At 36.7% G+C, this 11149-nt stretch overlaps 1 protein-coding gene across 2 annotated transcripts in view; it reads left to right on the top strand.

The window, feature by feature from the left end:
* The first annotated feature begins 8313 nt into the window (after window positions 1-8313).
* Window positions 8314-11149, top strand: part of macrod2 (mono-ADP ribosylhydrolase 2) — a 416544-nt gene continuing 413708 nt past the window's right edge. For both annotated transcript variants that reach the window (XM_053333715.1, XM_053333714.1), the window contains exon 1: window positions 8314-8518. In XM_053333715.1, the coding sequence (XP_053189690.1) occupies window positions 8482-8518 (37 nt within the window). In that variant the 5' untranslated portion in view covers window positions 8314-8481. The remainder of the gene's footprint in view (window positions 8519-11149) is intronic.

Raw genomic sequence — 11149 nt, 5'->3', positions numbered from 1 at the left:
AAACAATTTCTATTCATTCGTGTTTGAAATAAAGAAGAATGTCTTATTCAATTATTGTTATATTTATAACAATGTGGAATATGCCCAACACTAGGGGACATTTGTTGAAAACATTTCAATAAAAATAAAGAGTCAAACTTTACGTTATGGCCCACTCACAATTATTTTAAACACTTTTGAACATTAAACTGAAATTATAAGTAAACCCGGATAAGTTGATTGTACTTAAACCATTTGCGTCAAGTGATTGCCTCAAACGGTTTAAGTAATTGACAGTAGAGAAAATTAATTTGTTCAAGTATAGTCAACTTAATAATAATAATAATAATACATTTATGTAAAGGCGCCTTTCTTGGCAATCAAGGGCACGTACAGAATTAGTGAAATTAAAAACACATTAAAAAGAAGCAACAATACCAATAAAATATAAAAATAACTTGTACAATAGTCAGAATTTAACATTTTTAAGTTATATATACTTAAATGGTTTAAATAATCTTCAAAAAATTGTGGAGTATACTTAAAAGCGGTATTGTCAAAACTTAAGCTGAAAACTTGAAGTCCTAGTTTGATTAAAAATATGAATATATATTAAATGTTTAACTATTATGTTTGGGATAAGAAAATTCCAATTAAATTCTTCTTTTGTCATTGACCACACAATGCAGTACATTTTACATTCTTATTTAGACATACAACAAAGCAACAAATATGTATTAACAATTATGCTCTGTGTGAACAGTAAGACCTTGTTTTCATACAATTATCAAAATGGGTCTTTGCCAACAATTATAACAGTATATTCTTCCTTTTTGCTGCAGATATTACCGTACAGTACCTTTCTATGATGCAGCACATATAACATGTGTATTGAATCTGAATCCAACACACTTACATAAAAAGAAAACAAATAATGACTTAGTTGTACCTTGAAAAACATATAAATATAAAACTTTTAAAATACCACGTGAAAGTTAAATAAGTGCAATGCAAAGAGTGGACATGGACTGTCCTCTCCATAAAAAAATCAGCAATTAGTTTATATTTGATAGTTTGCTATTATGGTATGGTATGTTGCTATTAAGGGAATTTATTTGTAATTTGGGCTTTCTGTCCTTCTTGCAGCTTACACCATGCAGTACGGGATACGGGATGGATGGACATCGGTTGAGAAGACATTTGTTGAGGTGACCATGGTCAAATAAGTCCTCATAGTAAAGACTAAAGTAATTGAATGCTCTGCATTGTTGTGCAACTGTGTGGAACACTGTTAGACACTTCTCTAAGAACTTTAACTGAGAAGAGACACATTTATAGACTGTCTTTACATTGCTAGCTGAAATAGTCAGTTGTTACTAGTTGCTTAAGGCAATCTGCATTTTTTCTGAAGAGATCACTTTTGTCAGAAATGTCAAGTGTTATCATGATTCTGTTCAAACTGTGTTTTATAAAGTGCTGCTGTGTTGTACACTAAAGATGGTGATTTTAATAAAGATTTTTAAAAAGTGTCAATATATATGCTCCAGTACTGCTCATTTTTGTTTCTAAGGGAGGTCTCAAATAAAGCTCTGTCATGTCTCAAGTAAGGTTCCTGTTGCTTGCTATCATGTCTCATCTATTGCTCCTATAGTGAATTTTAGGAGAAACGAACGAGAAATGTTTGAGACCAAAGAAGACTACAACGAGACTGAAATGACAACTTTCAAGCTTTGAGCAGTAACATTTTCCTCTGGGGATAACTCCACTTGTTTAGATTCTCTTTACCATTACATCTCACTTGCATGTCATTTTTACTCTTGACATTATGATAGTGGTGTTTAGCTGTGTTTTGTTGTGTGAGGTAGGGAAAGGATGGGATGTGCTTTTCCCAAGATATGGCCATTCCAAAAAAATTGTGCTGAGCCTGTCAGGCAGCCGATAATTAAACCTCGAAGAAAAAAACACTCAGGTCTTGCCTCCGTGTGAAAAATGACTCAATATTGCAGTGGATAGAGACAATTACATCACCGTCGTGACTACAGTTTGCTCTTAAATTTCAGAGGTTTAATAGCAGTTATTATTATGCACTTAGAGAAGTTTTCACCTGAATATTTTTCATCATTTAGTTTGTTAAAGAGAAGTGAGCTTTAAAGGAAATGACTCACCAAAATTCTCCATATTGTTGGAAACATCAAAAGATTATTGTTGTATTATAAAGCTCTGCTAAGACATATACTGTTTGAATAAATGGACAGTGCGTCACAAACATCCAATAGTACTATACTACTAATAGCTACTATGACATAGGTTATCATATTTATTATTTGACTGCAATAAAAAGGCATCTTTATTAATTCAAAACGTTTAAGCATGCTGCCAGTAAAGTCAATAACATTTGAGCTACTATTGGCCTATACCGTACCATATTTACTACTAAATTATGCAAAGTGATATAAAATATGATTACAAATCAACATTGGATATATGTTATTACTGATCTGAAACAAGCTCTGTTATGTGTCTAGTCTAAGCAGGAGTTGTATGGGTGGACCAGAACAAGGACATTCTTTAATCATAATGTGCAGGGTGATGTTGTTTGCTTTGGATCAAGTCAACAGAGATGAAAGAGTGCCGTTGAGCAATTAATGGAAAGAGGGTTGGGGCCAGGGTGCAGAGTTCTGAAGAGAGGCCAGCTAGCCTTTAGGGGGTGGCTTTAGTATCGCATGCCATCAAATCTCTGTGGAAACTCGTTCTTGCTGTTGTTAATGGTGTGCAGAGGAAAACTGCCAGTCCTGTTTTAATAGATGTGTTATCTCTGTTGACCACACAGACTGCAGCTGTGATCCATCTGAGACCTTCTCCAGTTTTTCATGAGACAAATTCACACTCATTCAGGCTATTTGTGGAGTAACTACAGCGTTGCCATGAAGTTGCTCCACATAATGTCTGATAAAATAAGATATCTTAACGTTTTATATCTACATGTGTGCGCCACATGACATGATATTTCAAGATATCATGGGGCAAAACAACTCTAAAGCCCTCCAGTATTATACTGAAAACATTAAAATAGCATGCACTCCTTGATTTTATTTACTGGCTAATGAAACAAATGAGTTATTATACCCCTGGTAAGAAACAGGAAAAACAGGTGCAGGACTCAAGGTGTCTGTTGTGGTGATGAGAGTGAGCAATACTGTTTATAATATAGTTTCTGTGATCATGTTTTCTGGTTCTCCTGAGATATTATGCTTAGTCATCTTGCAGACATGGTAGGTATTTATTTCAGTGAGTAGTCCTGTAGCGTGACTAAATGCATAGTCAGAGGGAACACATGATAATTTAATTTGTTTTAGAATAGTTGGAATAAAGATATTTGCACCTGTGACTCAAAACAGTTAGTAAGCAGAATAAAACTAAAACTATCTATGAACTAAAACTGTTTATAGAACCTATATTTCACAGCACAAAGGCATATAACTGTGCAGGAGAGGAAAAGAAGCCCAAGGGGTTTATATAAAATCCTCCCCTTCAGTATAAGAAATCACCCAAAACATATCTTCCACATTCTTTTGATGTAAACTGAACTGCGTCACTTCTTTGGGTCATAATTACTAGGGATGCTAGATGGCGTCTGTCATGCAAATGTAACTGTAAGTTGCTTTTGCTGGCTGAATTTACAACCTATACTATTATTTTTCTTGTAAGGTTGAACTAGAGGAGACATACTGTATGGGGTCTTTATTAAATACAGTAAAATAAACAGAGGGAGCCTTTGTGATACATTTTGCCAAAGCTACAACCCACAGGAATCCTGAAGGAAAAGAATACTGACAGTGTTATGCTTTTTTAAATCAACCACAAACCCATTTTGAGTAAGTAGACTAAACAAAGTACCACTCAGTACACCACTATATTCACATCAATACATCACAGTGCATCTCATGACAAATTGCTCGTGCAGTTGACTTGCGGACTATTGAAGACAAGCAAAGTCAGTGCACACGAGGCATTTGTGATCTACAACAACAAAAAAAGCTTGTAATCATGAAAAAGATATTTGTCGAAGAAAGATTATAAGAGCAGGATTTCAGAAATAAATGTGTTCTCTCATTCTCTATTCTTCTTAATCAGATTTATGGGACAATGAACTGAATCTAGTATCTAGAATCTATAAAAAAATCAATATATATATAAAATAAATATATAAAAACAACTCCCTCATTTTATACAAATGTTTTCAAAATACTAACCCTAACCCTAACCCACCTGATAGACATACTGCACATTTGCTGTTTCATAATTTTTTTGATTAGTCTTATACTACTAACAGGATGTTCCCTTACAAGCTAACACACAGGTGCATGTTGTAGAGCATCACTGTAGAGTTTATTCATCATTTCCCTAGAAAGCAATTGAAATTGATAATCACAAAGTAGTTTTTGTTTAATTTAAATGTGTTCTGATGTGAAAGGGCTATGGGTGCTTTTCAAGACAATATTAAACACATATGGATATAGAGTGGTGTGTATCAGATTAAGCCTGAGCGCAAATGGGGCACTCAGTCAGAATAACAAACCACTGCTCACATCTGTGAAACAGATGAGTTACATATATGACAGGACACCATGGATGATATTGGCATACAAATGTTTGACTGAGAAGGTTGAAAAGAACCCACACAAACCACTTGACTGTGAAGTGTTGTCATAGTAAGTGGGTCAAAGACTCACAGCATCCTCTGCCTGTGGAAAGCGCTACAAAACTATCTCCACCTCTAATGAACGCAAATTAGCACTATTTTGATTAAATATGTTTACAGATTTATGTGAAAAACAGTCATATGTTACCATCTTTGCGTATCAAATTTGACTGAGGAATTGTGTTTTTACACAATAATTACCTTTATAAACCCTCCACATGCTTTAACAGGCCTCAGATGAGGTTTGATGCACAGTGTCAAACCTCACTGAGGCCTTCAATTAGCAATGTTTTTCTCAAGGCATTTTATTGATGTTGGCAATATATGATAAATGATGTAAATATTAAACCATTCAAGGCATCCACCAAACGCCTCAGGGCGCAGTTGCCCTGATGGCTTAGCTTGGTTTTTCTTCTGAGATTCACATTAAGTAGAGTTGCTTAGTCTACACCCATGGACCTGAGCTATGTCTGTAAAACCACCACTTATTGTACTAAACAAATTATGTGTTTTATCATTAGGCACCAACTGAGAACAGACATGATGATATAATTGTTTCACAGAAATGTACCAAACCAAATAGTCACTTAGAATCCATCAAAGGGCTTATGGATATTGACATAAGAACACCTATAAACAAAAGTTATAATTATAATTCCTACAGCCTGTGGGCTTACTTTGAGTTAAGGATAATTTTGTGCATTTCTCTGTAGATAATTGGCCTACATTGCTTTCTGTAATTACGTTGCTATGATCGTAAGTGGGATATGAAAAACATAAAACGTATCAAGCCAACAACAGATTAGACGATGCAATGTTCTTGCTAGTGACTTGTAGGTGCAGACACCGGCTTAATCTCCTTGTGCTGTAACCATGACAATAACAATTGCCTACGCAGTCTTACACAAATAGATCCTCCTCTGTTTGGGGTATACAGATTGCCCTGCAGTGCCTGCCTTCACTGGCAACAGGCAACCAAGTTGTATTATTATTTTTTTTTTTGCTGCTCATCAGGCATCACGCTGTCTGTATTATTCCTGTTGAGCAATGACAAGAACCACAGTAGTCAGGTAATTATGAGAAATAATGCTTTACATAAATGGCATGACATGTCCCTCTAGAAACTGTACATGCATGTGACAATTAGACAATTAAATCACTCTTAAATTAAAACTATAAAACAACAATTTCATTGTATAGTATGACATACAACACTCCACACAACATGATGCTATTGTTATTGCCAATTTATCATGGTAGTGACTGAAGCTAGAAATGTACAGTCCAAAATTGACACTTTAAAATGTGGCACACACATACAGGTACTTTCAATCACTGTAGGTGATTGGAGCTCAAGTCAGGTTAAAGCAGGGTAGTGCTATGCGTGGAATAAGGTACTGTCACAAAAGTAAGGGTAAGTTGTCCTGCTCTAACAGGTGTCCACACAGAACAAGGGCTTATTAGACAATAGGCTATAAGTGAAAACACCTGTGAGAGTAGTAGACTAAGGGTGAGTAGAGCCTTTTATCTCATCAATAAAATTATAGTTGTAGTGTAGTTGACAATTAGTTAGTGTAACTAGATGTGCTTAGAGTAGTGTACGCTTATTTAAAAATGTCTATATGAAATATGTGATGGTTTATTTAAAGGTCAGATGTAGAAGAAGCATGTGCTCTGGTTGAAGTCCAGTCAGAGAGAAAATTAGATTATTTACAGATTTGGCGAAAAAACAGCAGTCTTTGCATGCCTCTGTGAAATGTCTGCCAGTCTTTATAAGATTAGTATAAAACCACATACCTCTTGCAAGATGCTGTGTGATGCCAAATCTGACCATTAGTTATGACTTCACGCTGTCTCTTAACTGTTGGCTATTATGTTGCAAGACTGACATCTAGTGGTTAGGTTTGAATCGTACAGGGAGGGAAAAATGCAGTGGCCACTTCATTCATATCACAATTTATTTAGGTCTGCTTCAGGTCAGGAGAAGATACTTTCTGTTAGTGTGTGTTAGGGTCACTAGCTATTAGGGGAAAATTACTGGAGATGTCCTATTGTGAGTTTTAATTAGAACAGGCACTGATACAATATAATAATATTTTGTGGATCCACATTAAGCAGTTAAAGTGGAAACTAATTAAGATATGATTAATTTCTGAGCCAGATGTGAGAGCTGATTTATTGTCTTAATTTCCTAAAAAGGGCAGCAGGCTGCAGCTCAATGAGATAAAGATTTTTTAATTTGACTGTAATATAGTGTGAGAAGTCTGGAGAACACTGAGATAATTTTGTGGTCTTGCATGGGAAAGGTAAATCTTTTTGCACTTTATGATATGTGTTTTAGATATGATATGCCCTGAATATATACTTAACTGTATGTATTTAATGCAACATAAACATGGATAATATTAAAAAACCCAAGCAGTGAGTGCAGCTTGGATGAAAGATATTTTCCTCTGAGATAATGTCAGTGGTTTTAGGAGCAGATGGGTCTGGACCAGAGCAGAGCTAACACAGCAGATGACAGACGGTGGTCTCTGGAACCAGCCTCTCACATATGACAGCCTGACTTACTGGTCTGATCTGGTCTGTCCTAATAAGTATTGTTCTCTGCCACAAACCAGGACAGGTTACAATGCATACATTTAATCACACTTACAAAAGAAACATAATTATCTTAGCTACTGCAGGACAAATGATCATCAAAACTGTATTCATGAACCACACCACACACAAAAATACAATCATGGGCCAGGGTCAAACAAGTGGGTTGCATTAAAGTGTAATCTCCAATGTCATCATTACTCACAATTCTTAACTTTTTGTTGCCAGAGTGTCAATAAAAAGTAGTGGTTGGCAACTAAAACGTGTGGTCTTGGTACTGTATTTCTTGTCACTGTTATAGCCTGTTTTAGATGGTTGATTGAACATGTGGGTTTAATGCTGGAAATACTCAAGAGGTATAAAATACAAGTAGGGTCTTAGTAAGTATTATAATATCACATTATCATATGGTATCATATTGAGTTTATATCTGTTTTAATGATACTTTAAAAAATATGTATGTGTGAATTAGTGTATCTGGCATTGTCTTCTATAATTTGTTCTTTTTATGTTTGCCTTGTAAATCACTTTGTTATTGCTGATTTTGTTAAATGGTAAATAAATCAACCTTATTATCATATTTATTATATTATCATCCAACTAAGTATCCTTTTGGGACAAAGAATAAACTGAATCTGAACGATACAAATATAGGTACAACTGCACCTGCACTTCTCTCTTCAATGGGATCGAAATTTATCTTTTGAAATATTGCAAAAATACACTGTCATAGCCAAAGATGTACCTTTTCGAAAGGTAAATTCCGTGTAAAAATGATTACTATTACTATTGTTGTTATTTCCCTCTTAAAATGACTTGACTGTTTCCTTGCCCAGTATCAGCCTACAACCTCACACGCCAAGAGGATGAACCGCCGGAAACAACCTAGCCTGCCTCCCAAGTGGCGTAAACCCTTATTGATTGACTCACAGCCCGGCCAATCATAACCCCACTTCCCCGTTCTCACCAGCCAATCATTCGCCCAGGGAACGTACACATAATTTACGGCGCAATCACGGTAGGTTGAGCCGGCTGAGGTCCATAGAAATTTGACAGCTTCACAGGTGAGACAACCGTCCAGAGGCTGTTTCACTTTTACATTTCAGTTTATTTTTTCCCCCCCCGGAACACAATTCACTGTGAGCCTGGGGTTGCCACAGTCAAAAAACAACCACTCGAAGTGTAATCATTCCGGCAGCATGAGCAAAAAGAAAAAGGACTGGAAGATAGAAAAAGGTAAGGCTTGTTTTTTGGGGGGGAATGAGGCTATCATTATCTCCATGGCAGACAGCATGAATCCTAACCATGCCGGAAGATTGACAGCTGCTCTTCTCGTCTTCCTCGTATTGCTGTGTAACTACTCACTGTCTAGACTATTCGGTGAGCCCACACGGTGACTGTACAGATGTTAGGAAGATGTTGCGCCTGTTGTTTGACATTCGCAACAACACTGTTCACACAGTGGCTCTTATTGCTACTTATTAGCTTCCATGGAAGCTGCTCACTGACTCATTTACCTGTCAGAGTGCCACTAACTAACATGTCCTTACACCTGTGTGATACATCCATTGTAGCTTGCTGAGTTGCAAACAACCCTCACAGAAAGTGCTGTAAATATTCCTGCAGCCAAACAGCACTCACACAAAGGAGCGGAGTGTCTACTAATAAAAAAACATGGTTGTTTATAATTAATTGGATAAAAAGAGGGTCGCTGCTCAGTTTCAAACGCGCATAGTTAATAGCTGCTTATATGCAAACTTGTTCTTTTGACTCCAAGTGAGCTTGTGTGTGCAGTATAGACCTGTTGTGCACATAAATGCAAATAAACGTTAACCTTCTCCAATGTGTGGTTATAAAAAAAAAAGGAAAGAAAAGTGATGCATGTCTCACACAGTAGAGCTTTTTCACAGCACAGACGTTTGAACCTGTCACAGCAGGTACAGTACTGCACAGGTGTCATTTATCACATCATGAATTAGCTCATTTATGCCACCAGATCCCTGCCCATGTCACTGCCCCAGAGTGTATAATACAAAGGCCTTGGAACTAGTGGACATAATTGGGGTGCAGCCTTTTTAATGCCATTTATTACACCTTGTGGTTTGTTAACAAAATGTAAAAAAAAAAGAACTTGCTCAACAAGTCTATACTACTTTTGGTTGTATATGGTTAAACTGTATTCCTCATCTTATGCCTGGCTAGAGTAGACCTCTCATTCAGACAGACCTTGCCTCTCCTTAAGGAGGATGTGGCTTGATTTGATCAATGAAACAAGGCTGTTTGCAATGATTGTTGACATTGTTGGCAAGTCGACTTAAATGGTTAATTTTTCTGGGGAAATACTGAGGGTCAGTCACTTTCTTGTCGTCAAGCCTGCTGACTCACGATTCTTGCATACGGATAAATCTTATAATAGCAATTAAAATTCTTGGTGCAAAGATAATAATTAATCTTAGCCAGCCATTTCCAGTTGGAGCAGGTAGCAGCATGGAATGAACATCAAAGTAAATCAGATTTCCTATTCTGAGCGTATACTCCGCTAGCTCAAATTGCTTTAAGAGGAGATCAAGGAATGTCAAAATGGGAGAGAAATTCTGAAACTTAAGGATGAATTTAATATGATTTTCTTTTTCTTAAATAGTGGCATGGGCCCAGGGCTAGCCTGTAGGCTGATAAAAATTGTAATATGTAATACCACCAAAAATAAATGAATACAACTCATGTTGGCATCTATGATTTGTTATTTGCCAAAATCAGTCTGATTTCAGAAGGTGTAAAACATGCAGAATTTTACCAGGATGCAGTCAAATCTTGAGGCGAACGACTGTCTTAAAATAAAATAAAATAAAATAAACAAAACAAGGAACATGAGACAGCAATATCTCTAAAATGTTATGTGACATGAAGTCATCCCATTTGGGTTTGTTATTTCTAGATTTGACTAGAATTTGGTTCAGGGATGTCTGCAGCTTTTCAGTGACCGGCTTTCCCATGTAGAATTCATTACGTACCGAAACATCTTATGGGACCGAGCATCAGTAGCACAATCTTGTATGCAGACACTCCATATTTGATAAAAACGTATCTTGACTCCATCATGTTCTCATGACAGCTAAAGCTAAGCTTTGGGAGTCTTCAATGACTTCAAGTTCAGCAGAGTGATGAACCGCTTTAGTGGAGTCCAGAGAGCTTTGCTATGTTCCACCTCAAAACTGCCTTTTTTAGTCATCCATGTAGAATAAAAGCAGCCTTGGGAATAACAGGAGTAGGCATGAGGGAGAGAAAACACAGAATGGATAGGAAGGATATTCCCCAATGCAGAAATACCTTTAATGTAAGCCTGACCTACCGCAGGATGTTGCCAGAGGGTGACCCGAGGAAGGTTGTAGTTCACTAAAATATAGTCAGTCCTGACTGCCTCAATATTTTAGGCTTCCCTTCGTGTTAGAGATAAGTCCCACCACTCACAGTCTCTTTAACAAAATACTGATGGAGCTAGAAAGAGCATTACATGATAAAGCAGTATTGTGCTTTTCTGTAGTCTCATGTTCATTAAAACTATTTTACAGAAAGGATGTTTTAATTGACCAAAGTTGACATCATGTGGACTATTGTGAAGCACATAATTAGGGAGATTCTTGTGTTGTGGAACAGCCCATTGCTTTTTGGAGAAACAGTAGCAACTTATGGCTGTTTTACAGGAAGTGGTGATGGACACGAGGACACAAGCTGCGAGAAGCAAAGCAGTGATGCAACAATGCAGAGGTTAAGCTGCAGATGTGTGACTATTATTAGCCAATTATCATGCAATTTGTGGTGAAAGACTTGCACTTACTCTAAACATTGGAGGGACTTCAACATACCATA

The sequence above is a fragment of the Scomber japonicus genome, chromosome 14, assembly GCF_027409825.1.
Source record: "Scomber japonicus isolate fScoJap1 chromosome 14, fScoJap1.pri, whole genome shotgun sequence".
Classification (NCBI taxonomy): domain Eukaryota; kingdom Metazoa; phylum Chordata; class Actinopteri; order Scombriformes; family Scombridae; genus Scomber; species Scomber japonicus.
Note: the sequence above shows the minus strand (reverse complement) of the source record. Positions and strands in the feature narration are given on the sequence as shown.